Genomic DNA, 26,041 nt, shown 5'->3' on the forward strand with positions numbered 1-26,041 from the left:
TCCCCCAAGAGGAAAGGGACAAAGCGCAGCGCTGGGGATGCGCGTGGGGTGTGGCGGTGACGGGGCTCGACAGCAGCGTGATCCACGACCGCGGCGCTTCCCACGGCACAGGCCGAGCCCAGGGCAGGCCGCCTCGTCCTCCTCGGAGCCACAGGCAGCGCCGGGGACACTGTCCTTACCTACTTAGCCAAAGCCCGACACCCTCTGAGCCTCAGAGATCCATGGACGGGGAGGCCGGCCCAGGCCAGGTGGCAGGTGGGTGACAGGCAGGTCACCGGCAGGCCCCGCGCCACCCGGCTGTCGCCGAGCGAGGATGGTCAGTGACGCCCAAGGCCTGTGGACACCTGGGTGAGGCCTTGTGGCCAGTCCTCTCCGGAGCGCGTTGGTGTCAGCAGATGGCAGGCCCCCACCCGCCTGGGGCAGGCCACCCCCGACTGGTGCTACCCGGGCCTCTACGCCTCCCTGGGGCAGGCCGGCCCTGACAGGTGCCACTTGGGCCTCCACCCTCCCTGGGACAGGCAGGCCCCGATGGGTGCCACGTGGGCCTCCACCCACCCTAGGGCAGGCCACCCCTGACACGTGCCATGTGGGCCCACCCTGTGCTGGGGACAGGCCACCCCCGATGGGTGCCACATGAGCCTCCACCCGCCCTGGGGCAGGCCACCCCCGACGGGTGCCACCCGGGCCTCCAGCCGACCTGACGGGTGCCACCCGGGCCTCCACCCCGCCCTGGGGCAGGCCGCCCTGACAGGTGCCACGCCGGAGCACGGGAGGGCACACACCGGAGGGTGCGCACCCAGTCGCCACGCCGTTTCCCAGTCGGGCCCCCGTGCAGCCTGACAATGAGGCCGGGCGAAGCCGAGCTGACGGTGCCAGCTGCTCCAGGCAAACCGGGCAAGCGACCTCGGAGCTCCGCAGTGGCCCAGTGCCCGTGCCCCTGCAGTCCGCGACCTGGGGACAGGTCCTCCGCTTTGCTTCTCTGTGGTTCTCCGAGGCCCCCCACGCGGCTCAGTATCTGAACAAGAAGCAACAACCTGTATTAATAAATCCAGCTTATTTGGGGGAAGCTGACAGGCGGGATTTGGGGAGACAAAGCGTCCGGTTGCAGATAAAGGCCCAAGTGCGGGAGGCCCGCGGCCCAGGCTCCTCCGTGGAACGCCAGGTGGAGGTCAGCCCACCGCCTCCCCGAACAGCGGTCACGTCGCTCCGCGGAAAACATCGAGCAGCAACAGTGGCAAACGCGTCAAGGAGTGGAGCTACTAATCAGCCGGCGACGCAATATTTGCCCTGCCTTTTTAGTAACCGGCAATAGTTTCAGTTCAACAGCCATGGAAATAATGAAATTTTGCAGAAGGGCGCAAGAAAATCCACGGGAGTTCTAATCCATTGCACAGACTGCTAATATTCGAACAGCGTCTGTGTGATACTGATCCAAATTTCTACAATTTTTTTTTTTGGATGAAAGTTGAATGTCTTGAATTATCTGGTTTCTTTTAGCAGCAAATGCCGCAAATATGACCTACAGGAAGAAAAAGGACAAATAAAAAGATCAACTTGAGAACGTATCCTGCTGTTAGGGTTCGCTCTCTGTGCCTTAAGCTGAGTAAGATCTTGGAATTTCCTCACTCCTCCATTGTTTTATTTTATTTTATTTTATTTTATTTTATTTTATTTTATTTTATTTTATTTTACTATTTCTTTTTCACCCGGGGCCACATGACGTTCATTAGAATAATAACCCTCTTGACTCCAGTGGGTACATGGGAGAAAACATATCTTGCCTGTCCCAATCCAATTATTTCTGGAATGGAAATCACCAACTACTAAACGAGTTATAATTCTGTTCATGTGTTGAAACCGATAACCTCAGACAGAGAGATTGCTAATATCGTCAGGCATAAGAACTGACCTTAATTTATTTGGTAGACGGTTATTGAGAACACAGCCAGGGCAAGGGGATTCCTGCCGTCTCAAAGTGGGGTCTTCCCAAACCGGTTTGACCCTTTTCAGGAAAAACAGCCTCATCTCTTCACCCCGTAAGGTCTCAAAGGCAGAGGTAGTCTTGTTCTGGTGGCAAATACTCTTCTACATCTTTTCCCTCCAAAAGGAAGCTTCACCCGGCGTCTACTGGTTGCCAACACACCCAGAGCTCCCCTAGAAGAACTCATTCAACTCCGCGCCGTCGCAAGGCATCTAGAAGCTGAGACCCACCAGTTCTGAGGAAGCCCACCCCTTGCGAAGATCCTTCAGGGTTAGGGACGGGTACCTACAACCATGCTGCCCGTTCTCTAGGGGGTGTTTATTGGAACCCGGTGGCAGGCCCAGGAAAGAAAGGGGACACGGGTAGGCGGGGGCCGTGGCTGCAGTTCATTGACTGGGGGAGAGTCTGGCCCCACTGGATGGAATCCGAGGTGTGCTTTCATTTTTTTTTTTAAGATTTTATGTATTTGGGGATCCCTGGGTGGCTCGGTTTAGCACCTGCCTTTGGCCCAGGGCGTGATCCTGGAGACCCGGGATCGAGTCCCACATCGGGCTCCCTGCATGGAGCCTGCATCTCCCTCCTCCTGTGTCTCTGCCTCTCTCTATATCTATGTCTATCATAAATAAATAAATAAATAAATAAATAAATAAATAAATAAATAAATAAATCTAAAAAAAAAAGATTTTATGTATTTATTCATGAGAGACACAGGCAGAGGGAGAAGCAGGCTCCCCGGGGGGACCCAGATGTGGGACTCGATCCTGGGCCTCCAGGATCATGCCCTGAGCCGCCCAGGCGTCCCCAGAGGCGTGACTTGGTGTCGAGTCCCGCGCTCACCTGCCCCGGCGAGATGCTCAATACTTGTCCCCCCACTTCCCTCCTGCGAGACCACTTTATGTGAATGTAGCATTTTAATCTGTTTACACGCGTCCTCTTATTTGGTGCTCATGACGCTGGAGATAAGCTCTATCTTCTGTTTGGCGACACGGATGGCCTGACAGGTCAGGTCTACGCGGCCCTAGGTCCCACGGCCAGCGCGTTTTAGGATCCGTAACCTTCTGACTTGGAAGGCCTTCTCACCTTGGCGACCGTGTGACTCCAAGGGCGCTCGCCCCCCGCTAGCGCTCTGAGCACCTGGCCACTCTCTGGCTTGAAGCTCTCTTCACTGTGTCCTCGCACCCTCAAGGTGCTGATCTTCCCTCTTCCGCTTGCTTCCCCTTCGTGGCTGATGTTCACCGAGCCATGGGCAAGGGTTCCCCACGCAGCACCTCGAGCTCTTCCAAGTCAAAGAAACCCGGCAAACAAGGCGCCTTCCATTCTGGGCCTCAGTTTCCCTTTCAGCACTTCTCAAATACCAAACACAATTTGCATTTTGCTAGAGGTGGAAAGGATCCATGGTGTAGCCGAAGCTGTGATGGGGCCCTCACCCTGCTGGGGTGTGGACTTCGTGCTTCGCATTTTTCCTGTGTTCTTCACTTGATGCCCTAGCTTGAATTTTTACCTAGAATTTCATTCTAATCATTATATATATATAATATATGTGGAGATATATATATATATATAAATATATTAGAGACTTCCTTTTTTACTTTGGCAATTTCAGTTGGAACGCTGGGCTTAGAAAAAAAAATGTTCACGGAAAAACTGAAGGTTAAATCAGTTTTATTCTGTAAACAGTGCCTAAATTATCATCTCCTTCCCATAACAACCCAATTAATACGTTAGAGCGAAGCTGGAAAAGCCAAAACCGGTGCTGAAAACGTAGAGTTAGTGTGACACCGTCTGGTGAGGAACATACTGCATTTCATCAACAGCAGCAAAACCTAATTCAGACGAGGGTCCCCCAGAGAGCTTTTATTCCAACAAATCCACCTTTAGTGAGTACCTGGTGTTGTCTCAGGCCCTGGGGCGACGGACAGGGGACTGAATGAGTCATACACCCAACCATCTAACCACCCCTTGGGGAAGAAAGATCTCTTATCTACACACCTATCCTTGATGACAATCAAGGATGTCAGCTCTTACAGTTAGGCTGGGTGTTCCTAAGGTGCTATGGGGACGGGGCACCTGGGGGGCCCAGGGGTTGAGCGTCTGCCTTGGGCTCAGGGCGTGACCCTGGATTCCCGGAATCAAGCCCCACATGGGGCTCCCTGCATGGAGCCTGCTTCTCCCTCTGCCTGTGTCTCTGCCTCTCTTTCGGTGTCTCTCATGAATAAATAAATAAAATATTTTTTAAAAAAACCCAAAAACACACAAGATGCTAGGGGGGCCCGCAGAGCCATGGGCCGCATAGATCAAGGACAGCCTCACAGAGGCGGTGACCCCGAAGTCTTGAAGGATGAGCCGTTTTCGTGAGGCGACAAGGTAGGAGGTGGGCATGCAGTGGGGAAAGTGTCAGCCAGGGGAACGGGGGCAGCACGCGGGCAAGGCTGAGAGGCTGGCAGTATGTGTGCACCGACCAGAAGTTATTTCAGGCTCCCGGGGAAGACAGAGCATGGGCATGGGGAGAGCTGTGGCTAAGACCAGACAAGGGCCTCAACCCCAAAGGCTCTGGAAGCTTAGGTTAAGAAGCGTGGGTTCCACGATCCAGGCTGCGGGGACCCCCTGGAGATGTCAGCACGACAGGGAGAGGATCAGATTTTCCCACTAGAGCAGTCAGCCTGGCTCCAGGGAGGAGGGTGGGAGGACGACTAGTTCCTGTGCTGGCCAGGTAGGAAGCTGTTAACATTGAAGAGAGGCTGACCTGGGCTGGGAAGGCGGGTGGGGTGGGGAGGGGGGTGCACAGTGCTTTGGGAAGGGGCATCGGCCGCCAGCCGTGTGAGAGAACGTTGACATGCAGGCTCTGAGAAAAAAAGAAGGATTATGGGTTTATGCTTATATAGCCCCAAATGAAAGGGATATTTCTTTTCCTTAAACAAAGAGAGAAAGCCCCACCTTTTAATGCAGATGTCTTCCTTCTCTTTGTGTGTGGTCTTCGGAAAGAGTTAAAATATTTCTCATCATATGAGAGGATAATTGCTCCACAATCCAAGCATGCAATTTTACAAACTAAATTTGGAGACTTTCAAAAAAATATTGATCGCACCTGAAAACATTTAATGAATGCAATTTGGAAACAAGGGCCCAGAGACACCAATTTGAATCAACAGTGCTTAAATACTCCCATAAAAAAAAAAAAAAAAGACCCACCCAGGGCCTTGGGAAATTTGAAATAAAACTATAATGTGTTTTCAAAGGAAGGTTTGAAATTTTTAGGTGAACAGCTATAATTATAAATTGAAATTAAATATAATGCAAAGGAGGCCACGACTTCCCTTGCTGTCAGAACAAATCTAAGGAATACTTTGTGTCCTGGGATGCCTGGGTGGCTTCCTTGTTAGGTGTCAGCCTTCAGCTCAGGTCATGATCCCCAGGTCCCGGGATCCAGCCCCACATGAGGCTCGCTGCTCACGGGGAGCCTGCTTCTCCCTCTCTTCCCGGCTCGTGCTCTCTCACTCTCTCTCCCTCAAATAAATAAATAAAATCTTTTCTTTTTTAATAAAAAAGCATCCCTTGTGTCCACCGAGTATCAGACAAGGGCATACGCTTATTCCCTACATAAACCACTTTCTGCTTACGTAGCAGAGGTTTTTACCTCCGTATCCAAATGCTAATGGATACATTTTTTTTTTTTTCATCTAACTCAGATTTCAAATCTAAACATTTCCACTGATCTGAAAGGCTCCCTGTGACCCTGCTGGTGTTATCTTCTGTTACCCTCCCACCCCCTCACTCCACCCTGGTCGGAGCACCTCGGCCCTCCCGAAATGCACCACAGATGTTCCTCAGGGCTTCTGCACCTGCTATTCCTTCTGCCTGGAAAGCTCTGTGTCCAGCTCTCTATCTGCACAGCTGACCTCCTCCTTTCCCTTAGGTCCCTCATGCGAACATCACCTTCATCGGAAGCTTCCCCTGACCACACCACCTAAAGCAGCCCCTGCTCTCAACATTCTCTTGCCCTTTACTCCTCATGACTTCTCCGTGTGGCTCTTACCATCCCTCGACACCCCATGTACTTCACCTGTTGGTTTATCATTGCCTCTCTCCACCCAAATCCAAATGCTACGAAGCCACAGCCGCTGATGTATAACTCAGGGTAGAGAACAGTGCCTGGTTCAGAGCAGGGGCTTAACAAATATGTCGAATGAATGATGTTTATTTGAAGAATTTATTAAGTTTTTAGTCCGATGGGCGAGCTAGAGGTTTTCCATCAATTTACCAACCACCTGCTATGTGGCAGGTACTGTTCTCTACCTTTCATGAGACAAAAGACCACCCGTGGATCCCTGGATAAACAGAGCCGTGGGAGTCAGACAAGTCGTCGGTTGATAAATATTGTCAATTATTACTACGAAAAAGCCGGAAAAAAAAAACAAACCAGATAACTGCAATCCATGTGCTCAACATATATTTATTGAGTGCCTAATGGAAGAGAGCTAAGTTTCTTTGCAGGCTTTTTTGGTGCCAACATTGTATGAAGGCATAGAAAGGTGCATCTAATAGATTTTTTATAGAACAACCAATAAGATAACTAGTATCCCTGACTGAGAACCATGAAACTTGAAACTCCTAAAGGCCCAAGGTTGCCACACTAGGGAAAGATGAAGGCTAGACCACGTCTGGGTTTGTCTCACTCCGTAGTGGTTGTTCTGCTAAAGGAACCAAGAGAAAAACATCTAACCTATTAGTGGGGTCAGAAGAGCCTTCCAAGGTACTTGCATCCAAGCAATGTGCTAGAATTGGGCAAGAGGGCAGGGGAGGGCGTGCTGAGCTGGGTGGACAACACGTGTGGAGGATCGCGACATCGCACTTCCCATAGAGAAAGAAACTTCTGGGCCTTTGTTTTCACTAATAAAGTAGGTTAAAATTTTGGCTTTCAGAATTACCGAAATACAACAATACAACACACACACGCTCCCCATTATACACAATAGCAAAATCAATTTAATATGTGATGTAACTCAATCCTGCAATGCAAATAATGAGCATGAAGGAATAATATCAACACAAGATTGAGGGAGATCTAGTATTCCAGATTTTAACAAAAGGGATGTGATTGCCTATAAACGACATTTTCCATTTATAGCATATAATTAAATAACTTATGTGGCAATTAAATTACATGCCAATTAAATAGAATTGCAAGCTTTAATAAAACAAGTTAAAAACAAGTGGAAGTTATTGCTGAAGCACATCAATTGCCTTTTTCCTATCAAGTTGAATTGACATTTAAAAATTAATACTTACCTGTGTTAGGCACTTTGTATATTTAGAATATAAGTTTAAGAATTAGGCTGTCCAAGGTTTTCAAGCTAAAATTAAATAAGGTTAAGAGGTCTGGATGCTTGTTTCATTCAAATAAAATAATAAAGGAAAGTAAATGTTTTAATGGATCGATTTTACTTTTATTTTCTTTAAAAAAAAAATCCCTTTTCTTTTTTTTTCCCTCTCTTCATCATCCAAAGTGAGATTTTCTTTGAAGCAAGATGGCAAGTACCCAGAGCTGAGCTTTGACAGTATATAAAGCCAACTTTTTTGTACTTGATCCAAATGTTAAATCTGCAATTTACAGTTAATGTACCAATATGTTTACATATCTCTGTGGGTTCTTCTGCAATACAGTTTAAACTTCATATATATACATATATACATAATATGCACTATATATACGTGTGTGTGTGTGTGTGTAATACTCGGGATACAGCATTATTTGTAATAACACGATAAACAAGTATTATTTCCAGGAGATGTGCTTCCCCCTTGTCTGTGGTTGCCCAGGGTTGTGTTGCATACCTGGGACTTCATATGCTTCAAAGCGTTTAGATAAACACTGGCCAGGATGACTGGGAGCTAAATACACACCCACACACACGTAGGCACATATAAATATATACATATATATGATCTCAAGGATGGAAAAGCCTGCACACAGAGCACTTGAACCTCCTTTGTACCTATCCGGAGCAAAAAATATCAATAGTGTACTAAACCTAACTGAGGCTATTACTTCTTTTTAAATATATTTTATTTATTTATTCATGAGAGACCCAGAGAGAGAGAGGCAGAGCCACAGGCAGAGGGAGAAGCAGGCTCCCTGCAGGGAGCCCGACGCGGGACTTGATCCCAGGACCCCGGGGTCACGCCCTGAGCTGAACACAGATGCTTAACCACTGGGCCCCCAGGCGTCCCCTATCTTAGGCTATTACAGTTGGTTGTTTGAAGCACCCTTTTCCCCTCCTCCTGTCTTTTTTATTCCCACTTTCCAATCTACTCGGGAAAATGGGAAAATTGCCATGGATCAATTTAAAATATTTTATTTCCTAAAAGCCCTTTTCTTTAGGGCCTGTGGTAGGGTGCAGAGCGCTTCCCCTTTGACAAGGGACAGGCAGTTCCCCGGATCCCGTCAAAAAAGTCGTGTAAAAGAGAAATTGTCATAAAAGGGATGCTCTGCTTTCCAGGTCCTTGCTGTGTCTTCATCTAGGCGAGGCAGAGCCAAAGTAGACAGGTAAAGAACAGGAAAAAAAAAAAGTTGTCTTTATGGGAAAAATTGAAAAAGCTTAAAATATATATATCTATATATTCACAACAAATGTAAATGGTGCGACAGGGAGACAAAGGCAGAGCAGCTGACCCGCTGTCGCTCCCCAGAGGCTTCGACCGGGCCTGGGCCGCCTGCTGGCAGCTTTGGATTCCTCACCTCCAGCAGCTTAAATTCTATTTAGGGCAAAAAAGGTCCGATCAGGTGGTGCGACTGCTCAGTGCCCGCGGGCAGCAGTGTCCCCGAGCTCGGCCGCCCTGTCGCGGCGTCGCGGCCACCTGCCACCTGCTCTCATCACCGCGCGGCGGCCCCCACGTACCTTGCGGGGGGAGAGGCCTCGCCCGCCTCCTGCTGCTTCCCACGGGGACACGGAAGCAGCGTGGTGTCTTCCACCAGCCCCTTGGCCTCTCGGCGTGTCCGGAGCAGGGACGACAGGCCAGGCGGCCGTGGCTCGCAGGACCGCGGGCAGAAGGTTCTGGGCTCGGAGGGCAAGCGACAGGAGGCGCTCGGCAGCAGGTGCCACATCTGACCGGCCACACCGGGGGACGGAGTGAGGAGGCGACAGTGAGCTGGGGGGCGGGAGGCTCGGGGAGCGACTCGGGCCAGGAAAGCAGATGGGGCCACGCGACAGCAAGGACAGACCTTCGGCTAGTTGGGTGGGACCAGTGTCCAGGCCCCGACGTCGCTGGCCACGTGCCTGGGGCCGGGGGGGCAGCCGGCCTCACGGTGCTGAGACAGTAAGGTGGCACACGGGCGCGGGACACGGTCGTCACCGCCAGCCTGGTCCCGTCAGGGCGGGGAGGCTACTCTGGCAGGTGTGACTGCAGAGCTTGGAGGGCGCCTTCGTCTCCAGTAGGCACCGAGCCGGGCTCTGCACCCACGTTTCCTGCCCCCTGGCTCCTGCCCCCAGCTCCTGCTCCCCCCGGCTCCTGCCCCCAGCTCCTGCCCCCTCAGCTCCTGCCTCCCAGCTCCTGCCCCCTGGCTCCTGCCCCACCCCGGCTCCTGCCCCGGGCCTGGGCTCCGTCCCGGCCCCGCACCCCCAGCCCACAGCCACTTCCCAGTGGCCTGCGGCTGACCCGGGGCACAGCGCTGGCCAAGGCCCGGGGGTCGGGCCGGGGCCGCACACATCCTCGGCAGAAGGCAAGGTACATTCCAGAAGTCAGTGCATGGTTCAGGTTCATTAGCCGAGTCGCTAACCATCTGCCCTCCCACCCTGCGGCACCGAGACAGCCCTAGGACAGGGGCAGTCCCCGCGGAGAACCGCGCAGGCCGGGGACGTGCGGCAGTGCCAGGTGGCCGGTGCGCCCCGCGTACCCGTGCTCTTCTAAAGGGACGGCAGTGGCCCTGAGCAGGTGGCAAGCGTTCAGGTCCATCCTAGGAGCCGGGAGGAGGGGAGCGGCTTTCAGTGCCCCACAGCCTCCAGGCCTGAAGGCTCAGCTGCGGGCCCCTGTCCCCACGCCCTCACCCGGTGCCAAAGGCTCCCCGGCCGCCCAGCGGGCTCCTCTGTCCCCACCCAATGGCTTGTCCCTCTCCGCCAGCCTGTGAGGCTTTTCAAACCAATCGCATTCCCCGGGGGCACCGGGGGCTCCCCTGCCCGCCTGTTACTGCAGGGCCTGACCCCCCAAGGCCCTCTTGGGTCGACTGGGCTCCCAGGTGCAGCCCCCCATGCGGCCCTGCACGGCTCTCAGCGCCCTCCTCCCTGGGCCCTGGGGGGTGACTAAGAACTCCTGCCCCCTCCTGTGATGAGCTTGGGGGCTGCATGTTTGGCATCTCACACTATTTGGGGTGGGGGATCCCCCCTTCATCAACGAGGTGCAAAGGGGGGGAGCCGCACAGTCGTGGTCATCGAGTCCTGAAGGACGAGCATGTGGGTAGGGGGGGACGTGGAGAGAAGCCCGGTGCAGGACAGATGCCGAAGGGCCGGGTGGGTTCAAGGAAGGCCGAGCGGGCCGGCAGGATGGGGGTGCGGGGGGGCCAGGGAGGCAGGGCCCTGGGGAAAAGCTGGGCAGTTTGTGGGGGTTCTGATTTTGTTTCCTGAGCACACAGTTATGGGATTTTAATCCGAGATTTCACAAAGGTCGCTCTGGCACTTTGTGGCCACTGGAGCCCGGGACGGCAAGAGGAGGCTGAGCCACCGCCGGGGCCTGGGCCCGAGGCGGGGTGTGTGGGCGCCGAGGCCAGAAGGCAGAGGGCAGAGGGGGGCGCGGGCGGGCCTGCTGGGCCTGGGCAGCCGGGAACAAGCTGTCCCCACGCACCCAGCGCGGGCAGGGGTCGACTCCGGACACGCCGATTCCGACCGGTTAGTGCAACACCCGAGCCCCGTGTCCACGGGGGCCTCAGAGCAGGCCGGGGAGCAAGGGGGGGCACACGGGGTACAGTGATGCCGGTCGGGGTAGTGTAGCGAGGGAAGGCCGCAGAGCAAGGCGAGCCAGCGTGTACAACGGTGAGTGAAGGAGAGAGTCTACGCGGGCAGCTGAGACGGGAGCAGGGGTGTCAGGACGGTGGTCTAGAAGTCAGGATAGGAAGGAGTGTGAGGTGTTCATGCGTCCGGGGACATGACGAAGCCCCAGGATTTGGGGAAGACTTGAGAGGGCGAAGTTCCTGAAGAGGCCAGAGCAATGGGATTCAGGGAAACGAATGCTTCGTAAGCAGGGTGGTCGCCGCGTTCAACGAACCAGGGGATGGAGACAAAGGAGGCAAAGGCATTTCCAAGTGCAAATAGCTTAGTGCTTTCTTCGTCGTGAAATAAAAATTCCAGAGAAATGGGTCAATCGGAGGACAAACATTATATGGTCTCATTCATTTGGGGGATATAAAACATAGTGAAAGGGAATAAAGGGGAAAGGAGAAAAAATGAGTGGGAAATATCAGAAAGGGAGACAGACCATGAGAGACTCCTAACTCTGGGAAACGAACTAGGGGTGGGGGAAGGGGAGGAGGGTGGGGGATGGGGTGAGGGGGGCACTTGACAGGATGAGCACTGGGTGTTATTCTGTATGTTGGCAAATTGAACACCAATAAAAAATAAATTTATTGTAAAAATAAAAAAATTTAAAACATTAAATTAAAAAAAATTCCAGAGAAATTGCCTATTGCTGGGGGGAGTAAAACGGGAAAACAACACCCCTCACTTAGTTCCCCAGCGGGCTACCCATAAGCAGGCAAAGGGTTCTTCATTTGCGTGGAAATGTAGTTTGATAGACATAAAAAAAGGAACATAATCTGAGAAGCACTTAGAAGCTACAGCGATAGGTCTATAAACAAGACTATGTGAAACCAGCTAATAAACTCAAACCTACTTTAGGATAAAAGAAACTGCAAGACACGTAAAAAACCCAAATTACATGGATACACTGAGAAAGAGAATGTTAATTCCTAAGCAAAATAATATTTCACCAAATAATACGTGGCTACAATTTTGCTAAAATGCATCTGTCACACCTCCTACAAGTGCCTTTGATTACAAGCGATGCTTACAGTTGGATTTCAAACGTGATGCTGCAACCAAAATAAATATCCAAGACACAACGGATAAGCCCAAGTTCATCCAGGGTTTTTTATTAACTGTAAGTTAAATCTGAAAGTTCAAGTGTACACACAAAGTTCTTCCAAGAACAGATTATTTCTCACCATCTGAAGAGTCTACATTTTTAAGACAAAAATGGAGTATTTTCTGAGGACAATTTTATGATTTCAAAAACATGGGGATCCCTGGGTGGCGCAGCAGTTTAGCGCCTGCCTTTGGCCCAGGGCGCGATCCTGGAGACCCGGGATCGAATCCCACATCGGGCTCCCTGCATGGAGCCTGCTTCTCCCTCTGCCTGTGTCTCTGCCTCTCTCTCTCTCTCTCTCTCTCTGTGACTATTATAAATAAATAAACAAAACAAAAAACAAAAAACCAAAAATACGCATGAGGCAAATCATTACAATCCACTTAATACAAATTGAACACACACCCTGCAATAATGTTTTACAGAGCATGTCATAAGAATAAATCATAAATCACCAACACAGATAACATTAATTCTGAATATGCTGACATACAGCTGCGGAAGATTCAAAATAAGACATATATATGTACTCTGAAACTTCGTAAGTCATGTATTTTGATGTTTGATATTAATATACTCTTTAGATCCTAATATTTATTATTTAGGGAAGCAGTTCTTTTAAATAGAATTTTGTGGGACGCCTGTGTGGCTCAGTGGTTGAGCGTCTGCCTTCAGCTCAGGGCGTGATCCCGGGGTCCTGGGATGGAGTCCTTCATCGGGCTCCCTGCAGGGAGCCTGCTTCTCCCTCTGCCTGTGTCTCTGCCTCTCTCTCTGAGTCTCTCATGAATAAATTTTTAAAATCTTAAAAAAAAAAAAAGAATTTTGCTGCTGATTTGTTAGAAATAACTTTGGCTAAAAAAAAAATTTGAAAATGTTGAAAAAATGAAAGTATGAGGAGGGTATCTTGATGACTCTACTACTACATCAAAACCTTCTGCTAGGGATCCCTGGGTGGCTCAGTTGTTTAGCGTCTGCCTTTGGCCCAGGGCATGATCCTGGAGACCCGGGATCGAGTCCCACGTAGGGCTCCCTGCATGGAACCTGCCTCTCTCTCTCTCTGTGTCTCTCATGAATAAATAAATAAATAAATAAAATCTTAAAAAGAAAAAAAAAACCTGCTAAGTAGCTAAGGGGCATCTCTTGAAATGCATAGGTAAACCCAATGAAATAGAACCGTAATTATACATATTTTGTATCTTCTTTTTAAACTAAATATTCTTAATTCTGTTCCCGGCACATCTTCCCACGTTAGCAGCTACATATCTCCACGATCGTTCTAACAGCTACATCATATTGCACTGTACAAATATATCAGCTGTTTAATCTCTTAATTGATGAAAATCTGGGTCATTTCCAGTATTTTACTATGACGAGCTAGGCCGCAGTGAACACGATCTCGACACACGCCTCCACAGACACGTCCAGCTCGTTAGGATAAATTCCTGTAGTGGAATTTGTGAGTCAAAGGAGAGCCATATTTTACACTTAAAGACACTGTCTATTCTCCAGAACAGAAGCAACTGTATGCTCCCAACAATAGTCCCCGAGTGCCCATTTCCTGTATCACTAATGAGGTGAACGACCCTTTCGCCGAGTTTGCCTGCCGTCTGCATCTATTCTTGTATGGATTATCAATTCATTTCCATGTCTCTTGTGGGGGGTGTTCCCCCATTTACTAGTTAGTTTGAAGAACATTCTTTTTTAAAGAAACTTGATTTTTGTTACCACAGATCTTTCTCTGCTTTTTCTATTTTGCTCTTTCTTTGATAGTTTGGGTTTCTGAGCAATGATATAAGGGGCTACTCACCTCTCAAGACTATCAAAAGGTATTCATACGTCAGATTTTTGTTTTATACAATTTTGTGATTTTCAAAATTTTGAACTATCTCAAAGTCTATTGATGTTATATGTGAAGGAAGATGCTACTTTTTTATTATCTTTTCCCAAATGGGTAGCCAAGTCTCTCTCTCTCTCTCTCTTTTTTAAGATTTTATTTATTTATTCATGAGACACACAGAGAGAGGCAGAGACACAGGCAGAGGGAGAAGCAGGCCCCATGCAGGGAGCCTGATGTGGGACTCGATCCTGGGACCCCGAGGTCACGCCCTGGGCTGAAGGCAGACACTCAACCACTGAGCCACCGGGCGCCCGGTAGCCAGGTCTCTTAATAACTTTTCTCCCCACTCAAAAGCCATATTTATCACCCCCCAAAGTGAGAAACATTTCTAGACTGTCTTGTTCCACTGAACTTGGACTAATATTTTAGCAATTCTACCTTGGGAAAAAAAATTTTGTAACTGTTGAGACTTCTTCCCACCTTTTCTTTGTTCCCCTTTCTGAATTGTCTGGCTATTTGCCCGTTTTTTTTTGTTTTTTTTTTTTCCCACAAAAGAAGATTTAGAAACATTTTTTCAAGTTTCTAAAAAGCCCTATTGAGATTTTGATATGAATTACTTTTTGAATTTCCAGAGTATGAGGGGAAAATCTGTACGTGAACCTGACCAAGGTATCTTTTGAGTATTATGTCCCCTGGGAGTTCTGCAATTCTTTTTGAGGATCCTGTATGTTTCCTGTAAATTCGGTCACTTATATTTCACTACTTTTTAAGTTGGTAATAGTACTTCTATTGTGAATAGATCATTCTTCCATTTTGTTTTCTAACTGATCAACAGGTTTATATTAATCTTTGTATATTTGTTGTGCAATTAGCTACCTTTCTGAACTTAGTAGTCTTTCCATTTGTTCTCTTGCATTCTCTGGGTCTTGCACTGGAGATGATTCTTGTGTACGCTCCCTTCCAAGATCTGTGTGACTTTAAAAATTTTTAAAGGGGATCCCTGGGTGGCACAGCGGTTTGGCGCCTGCCTTTGGCCCAGGGCGCGATCCTGGAGACCCGGAATCAAATCCCACGTCAGGCTCCCGGTGCATGGAGCCTGCTTCTCCCTCTGCCTGTGTCTCTGCCTCTCTCTCTCTATCATAAATAAATAAAAATTTTAAAAAAATGAAAAAGAATAAAATAAAAAATTTTAAAGGATATGTCTTATTACTAGTAATTTCCATTAATTTAGTACAGACCCAATAAAAACTATCAGTAAATAAACTCAGCTCTTTGGGTTAGTTCAGGAAATCTCAAGTCTTCTTTTTCTGTTTTCTTTGGGATGGCACACGTATAATTCAATTTTTTTTTCTTTTTCTTTCTTTTGTTTACTATATCTTGATTTTTTCTCATCTTTTTCTTTTCTTTTTTTTTTTTGAGTGATCAAATTTACCCATATGACCTATGAAGTTTTCAGTTGTGTCACTTGTGCTGATTTGTTCCTCCTACAGGAATTTGATTTTGGGGTTTCCTTTTATTTTTTTCGTATTTCAGGATACTCCTTTTGATTTCTTCTCTTTTTCTCAATTTACTCCTTCTTTAGGGCTAATTAAGATGAAAGTAATAATTTAAACACTTGTTTGTGCAAGCCAGAGCACTACGTACTCCACAGACTTTAACTCACTTACTTCCTACGAATGCTTGAGGTAGATACCAGTCCCACATTATGTGTGAGGAAATGGAAACTCCGGATGACGAGGTAATTTACCCAGGACTCTACTCTGGTCAGGAGGAGAGCCAGGACTTAAAGCCAGGTCTTCTACCCCTCAACCCATTCTTTTACCAACCCTACAAGAGGGTTTCACATACCCTCGGGCCTCCTCCCTGTTCAAAGAGGAGTCCAGTTCCTTTCGAATCTGTATCTGGAATGAGGTGGCCTCCTCAGCGCCTGTGTCCATTCCAGTGCCTGCTGGACTAAGGTGGGAGCACCCTCTGCTCCACTTCTCAGCTGATTTACCATTGCTATAGTCGGACCAATGTTCCTTGTACAAGTGCTATACACTCTCCAGTATTTGCTACAATCTAGGGATCCCCCACTCTCCATCCAACCATCCATCCTCTATCTATTTGCAAAACTTCTTTGTGGTGACTGGTATATCCAGGGGTGCAAAGTTCCCCTCACTCCTGAATCTGTAGTTGTACCAAAAATTCAAATTTGTAGTTTCTATAATGCCGGTGTAGAGAAAGGGGCTGAGGAATGCTGTTTGGGGGGGGGGGGGGAGGGGGTTGGGCACAGATCTCAATTCTAGCTGCAGCTCCAATGATGTCCGGGCAACATGGACTTGGTTTTCCAGGTGGTGTAGCTTCTGTGCCCTGAGTTAGGGATTGAGTTGGCTTTTTCGTAACTTCTATCCAGCTAGTTTGGATCAGTGAATAAAAGGATGGACTCTAGAGCTAATGTAAATTCCCAGAGGATTTCAGCACCGGGTTTCCTCTTTGGTTTGTAGTACTGTTACAATCTTCGTGGGTGTTTATGCATGAAGCTCAGGAAGGATAAGCAGGGATTGCCAACCTCTGGCATGTGTAACACATTTAACAAGGATTTGATCACACAGTAGGTTTGGAATTTAGACTCACTTTTTTTTAAGATTTTATTTGAGAGACAGAGTGAGCAAGTGAGAGAAAAATAAGAGACAGACAGCACAAGCCAGAAGAAGAGGGAGACAGAGAGGGAGTAGACTCCCCACTGAGCATGGAGCCTGATGTGGGGCTCTACCCCAGGACCCTGGGATCATGACCTGAGCCAAAGGCAGACATTTAACTGACTGAGCCCCCCAGGCGCCCCTTGGACTCATTCTTAAAAGAGCACATGTGGGCTGTCACCATCAATGCCTCAGTCTGACTCTAGACCAAAGTATATCTGGATTCCTTTTTTTAAAATTTTTTTAAGATTGTTTTTTTTATTTATTCATGAGAGACACAAAGAGAGAGAGAGAGAGAGAGAGAGAGGCAGAGACACAGGCAGAGGGAGAAGCAGGCTCCATGCAGGGAGCCCGACGTGGGACTCGATCCTGGGACTCCAGGATCATGCTCTGGGGCAAAGGCAGATGCTCAACCTCTAAGCCACCCAGGCGCCCCTAGATTCCTTTTCATGATATAACATTTCTGGGCTCTTTTCATGGATGTAGGAAGTTCCCAAAATATGAGCTATTCCTAAAGCCCTATGATTTAGTCCAATTAGCCTAAGACAATTTTCAAATGATTTATTTTTTAAAAAATTCATTATACTAAAAAACGGTACTGTTGCAAAAGAACTAAGGTTTCAGCTGAGGTGTTTTCCTGTCTGTGAGATGTGGCTGAGGAGGCAGAGAGAGCCAGGTCAAAGCGACCCAGTAGGTTTTGCTATTCTTGAGCGATATCTTGCATAAAAAAAAAACTCTTGACACTGAGAACTGTGGAAGCCCCTTGGCACACACAGAATTCTCACTTCCGTAAAGTTAAGGACATTATAAAATGTCACCCCCCCCATTTTTTTTCCCTTTTCAGAAGTATGCAAGTTATTTTGTACTTCAATAGCCAAAACTACTCTGGATGGAGACAGCTAACAAATGCATCAAAAATATTGAATGTGTAATTGGAAATCCCAAGCTACAGTAAGGGCCCCTCATCCGTGTTCCTATGTCACCTTCTTGTGATGATTGGTTTTATTTTTTTAATTTTTTTTTAATTTATTTATGATAGCCACAGAGAGAAAGAGAGAGAGAGAGAGAGAGAGAGAGAGAGAGAGGCAGAGACACAGGCAGAGGGAGAAGCAGGCTCCATGCACCGGGAGCCCGATGTGGGATTCGATCCCGGTTCTCCAGGATCACGCCCTGGGCCAAAGGCAGGCGCCAAACTGCTGCACCACCCAGGGATCCCGATGATTGGTTTTATATATCAACATAATGTCACCACATTTTGTTTACGTGTTTACAAAACGTCACTGGGTGATTTTAGGTAGATTATCCTCAGTAATGCAAGTGGGCCTCAATGGGTTGAAAGCCTTCAGAATGGAAACTGAGGTTTCCTAGAGAAGAATTCTGCAATATAAAAACCCTGCTGGCCCACCCTATAGATCCAGGCTTATCAGCCCCCATAACTGTATGAGAAAATGCCTTAAATCTCTTTATACATACGTGTGTGTGTGTTTGTACATATATGAGGCTATGCTCATATAAAGAAAAACAAGAACAAAAATAACAAACTATTTCCTTGTATATAACATTGATTGACAGCAAGATTTCTAAATAATCCTCCCTTTATTTAGTTTAGATAAAGACTTCCAGCACAGGACTCTTAGAAATTAACCATTAGGAACCATGTAAAAGAGATGTAAGGCACGTACCATATAATGACCAAATAGCAGCTTTAATTTTTCTACAGAATTTACTGCAAGTTACCACAAAATGAAAACAAAAGCAGGTTACTCTAAATGTGTTGAATTTGTTTAGTAATTTAAATAAAAACATATGACCCCCATTACACAGATAATTCTAAATCTACTCTGAAAAACAAATCAAGAAATATCTATCGGGAGATGACATACCTATCCTAGCATACCAAAAATTAGGTTGTTCTCTTCACAGAATATATGGAGAATGAGTAACTATCAACACAGTGAATGTTTTAATATTTGGGGGAATATTGGAAACCTATTTGTTAAAAAACAAATTTCTCTGGACATTGTTTATCTCGTCCTTATAGATCCAGATGAGATTAGTTTAGAAAAACAGTCTTCTTGAGTCTAGAAAATCTTCAGTCCAGGACAGTTCTGGGCTAATCAAAGAATCTTTACAAACAGGCTTGGAAATCACATAGTCTTATTTTAAATTAGCTTGCTTAGCCAAAGGTATGGAATTAACGATCAAGTACCAGGATTTTCTGTTAAAGCACCCAATGCCAAATCACTACTGACTGACATTCTACTTCCTACCATGATGAGTCTGATTAGAGGTAGATGGGAGGCATAAAGAATATGGTGAACTATAAAATAAATTGTGCTCCAATGCCCAGATCTCTAAAGATAAATCTTGTTTTTTTTAATATAAGAAATTCACTAAATCAAATGAATGCTGATTAGAGCAAAGGTAGTGTAAGTAAAACTGGGGGCAGGAGACCTCTAATTGCATTGGAAGTATATGAAAGAATGAATCATTCTAAGAGAAGAATCATTTTCCCAATAGCCCCACTGCTGTGGATGATATTTTCGTGAGCCTGGACCACCTTCTCCAGTGAATACTGAGGACCTATCACAGGTTTCAACCAACCGATTTCCATTCCAGCTTGAAGGGCCATTGCAAATTTCCTAAATTCCTCCTAAGTGGAAGAAAAAGGTCTTTTTGTTGAACATGTAAATTAATTTTCAGAAACATTAAATTTTTCAGATTCTAGGAGTTAAAACATAAACAGTTCCTTGCAAATATGTGGCTTTTGTCACTTATCCAGAACTACAGAAAAAGTAGTTTTCTACAGAGTAACCATAAGTTCAATTTGTCTGAGGCAGTGTCTGTTTACAAAAAAAGTACTGTCCTGAAATAATTAGTAATACTATCTCCTTTCTCTCTCAAGAGTGTCTTGACTCGAAAACAAAACAAAACAAAAGGGACACCCGGGTGGCTCAGCGGTTGAGTGTCTGCCTTCAGCTTAGGGCCTGATCCCAGATTCCCAGGATCGAGTCCCGCATTGGGCTCCCTGCATGGAGCCTGCTTCTCCCTCTGCCTGTGTCTCTCATGAATAAATAGAATCTTAAAAAAAAAAAAAAAAAAGAGTAGTTTGACTTGGAAAATAAATTACATCCTCACCCACGTTATCGTGTAGTGACTAATCCTTAACGTACCCATCCACTCAGATACCTTAAGTTTAACATCTACTTAAACTTTCCATCTGCCCGACTAGGCAAATTGTCTCCATGTTTCAGTTACCGAAATCAGACTCACTTCCTACCTTAGTTGATGAATAAAGAGCAGTTCCAATTATACTGGTTTCCTTTGGGATGGTGTCCCGTGGGTTTATTTCAATAGGACCTCTGCTGCCAACAACCTATTACGAAAAACAACTTGTCTATGGTGAAAAATTATTGCAAAATAGTGTTAAATTATGGTAAAGCCTCAAAGTGGTAGAAAGAAACCAAAATACTTACTATTACTCGTCCTCCATACGACAGAAGATCCAAATCATTACTCAGATTTACATTAGCTAGCATTTCAATGATCACATCAATGCCTTTTTCACCAACAGATTTCTATGTAATAAAAAAAAAAATGCGGAGTGAAGTAAGAAAACAAGGAAGAATCTGGTAAATAGTTATCATGGTCCCATATATTACAGAAACGTGTTTCAAAAGACATAAAATGCTACATTTTTAAGACGAATCATACACATTTTTAAGTGATCTAATTATATAGTGATGATGTAATTCCAAGGTACCAGTCACAACACCTAAAGTGTTGATGAAGATTCATACTAAACAAATTTCAAGTGCTTCGACTCGACTATAAAATATTTTTTCCTTGGTTGAAATTTTTCTGTCTTCAGAATGTATTTTCACAGAGAAGCCAACAACAAATCCCAAAAAGGCTTCTACTTTTGTTAAGACTCAAAAAACAAAAGAAGCAAATCATTGGCTGCTTGGTGTTGCAGCATTTTTTGGTGCGCACTCAATTTCGTCCCAAGGGGTCCCCACTCAGCGTGGTGTACTTCTTCTGGGTTTTCAGAGACGTTGGTTTGCAACATCCAAAACTGGCTCTTAAATAAGGTACACATATCTACCTGCTTGCTACCTGTTATATTTTATGACAAAATGAATACCTGGGTCAGGCATTGTGAAGTACTGGGTGGACACGGGGACTCCAAACAAAACTAGGGAGGAGGAGGAGGGGAACAGCGCAGTCACAGCTGCGGGATGGGCTAATGTGGCGGTTAGAGGTCAGAGGAATTAGACTATAGGTTATAGGGAAAGACGGGGCTCTAACTCTGATCACCTGTAAGGAGCAGAGGAAGCTCCAGAGAGATGAGGACCTGGGCTCTGAGGAATGAACGGGAGATCCTTAAGCAAAAAGGAAGGAGGAGAAACAACCAGAAGTTACTCTGGAGGCAGAGTCGCTAGGGCAGAAGAAACAGAAAAGGGAAGAGTGAGGGGCGGAGAGTCCAAGTGGAGATTGGGGCTGAGGCTCCATCTGGGAAGGCAGGGGGTGGGGAAGAGGAAGAGCGGTGAGGCAGCTGGTGTGGCCTGGGAGCGTGCAGCTAATGCTCTGCTAAAGGACAGACTTCTGGGGGGCAGGTGCTCGTTAATTAATTTTTGATGCTTTAGATGCGGGAGGTGCAGCAGGGAACGGGAGACAAAAATTCCTATCCTCATGCAGCTCCCATTTTAGTTATTGCTGAAGGCTTTTTTTTTTTTCTTTTAAAGGAAACCCGGGAACTCTGGGGACTGAGTAGAAGGGGTGTCACGTCGGTTATAAAGGGCAGCCAAAGCTGGAGAAGACGACGATTAAATAAGCCACAGCAGGGAAGGGAGCAAAAAGGGAGATGTAAGCGAACGGCATGTCAGAGAGGACAGTGACACAGGGAGGTGTCCTGACGGGAAAGAGGAGAATGGGGATTTAAGGACAGGAGTAAAAAAAAAAAAAAAAAAAAAAAAAAAAGATGCAGGGGGGTCTCGGTGAGCAGATGCGACATTGGCAGGCTGATGGCATGAAGGAGGGGAACTCGGGCCACAGATGGTGCTGGGAACCAGCAGGATGTGGGCACGGACAGGAGTCATGGGCATAGAGGAGACCCATCAGGAGGGCGGTCCAGCACCGGGGAAGGTTGGAGACTAAGGGGGAAAGGCTAAGGGATGGCAACATCCAAGTAACACCAGGAGGAAGGGGCCTGAAAATGCAGTGAGGGAGGTAGGAAGAGAACCAGCTTCCAGGAGATGTGGTCAGGGTCAGTGGCTGCCAAGAAATCACCCGGGCCGAAGGCTAAGCCCAAAGCAGCAGATGGGCCCCTAGGGGCTCACGGGTGGCTGCTGACGAGCAAGATGCCGTGGGAGGCGGTGGGAGGCGAGGAGGTAAGAGTAGGTACTACTGCTTTTTCAACAAGCGTGGTAGCAGAGGGGGTGGAGGGTTTGACAAAAGGGGAAGGGAAAGATCTGGGGAAATGAGAGAGACGGAAGCGGGAGGAACCAGTAGGAGAGAAAGAAGCCACAAGACCTCAGGGTCTCAGAGTGAGATTTCTGCAAAACAAAAACATGTATTTTTTTAAAAGATTTTATTTATTTGTTCATGAGAGACAGAGAGAGAGAGAGAGAGAGAAAGGAGGCAGAGGGAGAAGCAGGCTCCATGCAGGGAGCCCGACGTGGAACTGGATCCCGGGTCTCCAGGGTCAGGCCCTGGGCTGAAGGCGGCACTAAACCGCTGAGCCACCAGGGCTGCCCCAGAAACATATTCTTAAAATAAGTGGCCATTTCTGACCGTGGTAAATAAATACTCTTGGATGATGGCCTCAGGAGAGAATATTCGATGGATTTTAGGTTTCCTAGGCCTGTACAGAGTAGCTTTACTCAGTTTTTTGACAAGATGGTTTAGTGGTAATAAACTCTCACTCGCATTTTCCTCAATTTGTAATGATCAGTACCTGGAAAATTCTAAGTCTTTCTCAACATAAGCAAGTAAGGTTTAGCAAAGTAATCAGAGTTTGGTGAGTTGTTACTACAGTACAAACGGAGAACTTCAAAACCTGCTCGAATTTGTTTGAAGATGGGATGGAATATATGCAACAACTAACTAAAGCCGACCTCACCCTCCGGGTAAGGTAATGATTATCTCTCCACGGCATCCAATTAACAAATAAACTTTGTTCCCTACACTAGACAGATCCAGCTTGTAATCTGTAGATACCTCAACCTTCGATCTGAAAGGTTACACCAACAGAAATTATATTAAGAAAACCTCGTGGTTGGGGCCCCTGGGTGGCTCAGTGGTTGAGCATCTGCCTTGGGCTCAGGGCATGATCCCAGGGTCCCGGGATCGAGTCCCACATCGGACTCCCCGCAGGGAGCCTGCTTCTCCTTCTGCCTGTGTCTCTGCTTCTCTGTGTGTCTCATGAACAAATAAAACCTTAAAAAAAAAAAAAAAAGAAAGAAAGAAAAGAAAAGAAAGAAAAGAAAAGAAAAGAAAAGAAATAAAGAAAAAGAAAAGAAAAGAAAAGAAAAGAAAAGGAAAGAAAAGAAAGAAAAGAAAAGAAAAGAAAAGAAAAGAAAAGAAAAGGAAAGAAAAGAAAAGAAAAGAAAAGAAAAGAAAAGAAAAGAAAAGAAAAGAAAAGAAAAGAAAAGAAAGAAAAGAAAAGAAAAGAAAAGAAAAGCCTCATGGTTGCCAGAGGCAGGGAGTGGGAAACGGGTAAAATGGGTCAGTGTGGTCAAAATGTACAAATTTCCAGTTATAAAAAAAAAAAAAAATAAGTCACAGGGATGTAAAGTACAGCAGGGCAGCCACAGTTAATAATACTGTGTCACAGATCTAAAAGTTGCTAAGAGTAGATCTTGAAAGTTCTCATCAGAAGAAGAAAAAGGTTTTGTAACTGTATGGTGACGGATGTTGAGGAGACTCACTGTGCTGATTATTTCACAATATCTACAAATATCAAAAAGGAAGGGGTGCCTGGCTGGTGCAGTTAAGTGTCTGACTCTTGACTGCAGCTCAAGTCATGATCTCAGGGTCATGAGATCAAGCCCCATGTGAGTGTCCCTGTCCCTCTCCCTCTGCTCCTCCCCCCATCACCTCTGCCACACTCACTCTGTCCCTAAAATAAATAAATAGGTCTTGAATATTTAAAAAAAAAAAGAAGAAGACGCCCAGGGCTCTAAATATAAATCTGTGACTTTACTTAAAGTGTGACTACATTAAAAAGTACCAATTGTTATAGTCTAGATTCTATGTGATAAGACAAATCAGAGTGAAGGCTCGGAAATTAGGCATCTCTTTTTTTTTTAATCTGTTAAAACTGTAAAACACATATAGGCATAAAAAGAGAGAAAAAAAAGAAAGAAGCAAACAACGTTAAGAGAGTGGTTGGTAAGAAAAAAAGAATTTACCAAAAAAAAGTAAGTCTCCCAAGAAATAAAATCTACTTCTATAAAATTGTGGAATAATTTTACCTTGATTTTATCAATATAATTAAGTTCTCTGTGATTAAACACTTCATGGGCTCCATTCTGCAAGACAATGTTTTGTCCTTCCTCGGTACCAGCCGTACCTAAAACTTTTAGGCCGTAAGCCCTGGCAATCTGGCACGCTGCTATTCCAACCTGAAAACCAAAATATAAAACCGTAGTTTTAGATTCTTTGCATCCTTCCAAGTATTTATTAAATGTAGGTAATACACTTAAGGTTCTCCTGGGTCCTACCCTATCCTTAAGGAATTTCAAGTCTAAATCAAGAAATAAGAACAACAATAGCTAACTTTTATTGAGCATTTATAATGTACCAGGTGCCACACCACACACTTTCCATGCATTGCTTTATTTTATCCTCACAGTGAGCCTATAACATAGATATTATTATTGTCCATATTCCAGAGATGAGAAAACTGAGGCTGATAAAAATATAAGTTGCCGAGGTCACAGAGATGGGAACGGGGCCAGATCACACAGGGCTGGATCAATTCGGTCTGTAGAGCTTGAGCTTTTAACCACTGTATCAAAATGTTTACTTAGCATCGGCTTTGTGCAGAAGGTGAGGGGTTTAAGGATAATCAAAACTCACTGAGTTCATACTTCAACTGTACACATAAAATACTAAATAACAAATGTGACTCCATTTAAGTGGGAGAGATAGGTATACGAGCAAACTAATTTATCCATCCATATGATGACCATTTATTGAGTGTTTATTATGTGCTAGACGTGGTACTTCACATAAGAAAATGCTACTCTGAGAAAAGAGAAAAATAATAAACACACAAACAAATAAATGAGTAAAGTAAATTCAGAAAATAAAAAGCGCTAGGAACAAACCCAGCCTATTGGGTTACAAGGAGACAGGGAGAGGGGCTGGTTCGGTCATCGGGAAAGGCCATAGAGGAGACCGCGTGAAGAGAGGGACAAGCCACGCGAAGATCTCGAAGGCCTGGTGGAGAACGTTGTAGGCAGAATGGTCAGGGCTCACCTGGTGACATGGGAATGACCCTGGGGCACTAAAGGACAGAAAGACGGTCACCGTGGCTCTCGGCAGGGCTCTCGGCAGACGGTGCCAGATGCAGGCAGAGGGGCACCCGGGGCCTTGCAGGTAAAGGCTTTGGATTGTATTTAAGGGCTCTTCAGAACGGTGAGAGAGCTTCAGCAGGAGGGTCATACGATCCAATTTAGGCTTTAAGAAGAACACTAATTAGATGGGGGACAAAAATGGGAGGCAATGGGAGTAGGAGGGGCCTTCAACGTAGACTGAATGTGAGAGGCGAGCAGAGAAAAATCAAGGATGTCTCCCGGGTCTCTGGCCAGGGTAAGTGGGTCGATGAACAGGGCTGCAGATTGGAGGGTCGAGCTTGTGAGAGTATCAAGAATTTACTTTGAACGGGCTGGGCTGTATCTGCTCACTTAGGATGTGCAGTGATTAGGCGACTCTGCATATGGCCTTGGGAGAGTCCAGGGGTGGAAATATAAATTTGAGACTCAGTTCATGGATGGTATTTAAAGCCACGGGTTGGATGAGGTCACTACATGAACGTGCTTAGGATAAGGGAGGAAGAAAAGTATATGAGGGGCATAGACAGGAGCGCGTATTTGAATCGCCGACACCAGGGATCGGTGTTCGGTGAACGGGCCTGCAAGTGGCGCACACGCGCAGGGCAGGGCAGGGCTCCTCTCCAGCTCGGCGCTACCGACATCTGGGGCTGCGCGACTCTATGTTGTGGGGCTGCCCTGTGCTTTGGAGGATGCTCGGCGGCAAGTCTGCTCCCTACCCCTCACCCAGACACAAGCAGAAACGTCCCCAGACGCTGCCCCAGGGGCTCAAGGGGGAGAGGGGGGACGCCAGAGCACCCCTCACTGGCAACCAGTGATTCAGGAGGGAAACTCGGTTCGGACCGGGCATGAGAGA

General features: G+C 46.6%; 1 protein-coding gene across 2 annotated transcripts in view; it reads right to left on the reverse strand.

Moving 5' to 3' along the window:
* Positions 1 to 1,363: 1,363 nt before the first annotated feature.
* Positions 1,364 to 26,041, reverse strand: part of CRYZ (crystallin zeta) — a 43,318-nt gene continuing 18,640 nt past the window's right edge. Inside the window, exons 6-9 of one of the 2 annotated variants that reach the window (XM_072834083.1) lie at positions 24,103 to 24,252; positions 20,104 to 20,205; positions 19,908 to 20,003; positions 1,364 to 1,519 (exon numbers count right to left, since the gene is read on the reverse strand). In XM_072834083.1, coding sequence (XP_072690184.1) covers positions 1,379 to 1,519; positions 19,908 to 20,003; positions 20,104 to 20,205; positions 24,103 to 24,252 — 489 coding nt within the window. In that variant the 3' untranslated portion in view covers positions 1,364 to 1,378. Of the gene's footprint in view, positions 1,520 to 18,204; positions 19,281 to 19,907; positions 20,004 to 20,103; positions 20,206 to 24,102; positions 24,253 to 26,041 lie in introns of those variants that run through there. The other variant, XM_072834082.1, reaches the window with a different exon arrangement.

Source organism: Canis lupus, chromosome 8 (assembly GCF_048164855.1).
Source record: "Canis lupus baileyi chromosome 8, mCanLup2.hap1, whole genome shotgun sequence".
NCBI lineage: Eukaryota > Metazoa > Chordata > Mammalia > Carnivora > Canidae > Canis > Canis lupus.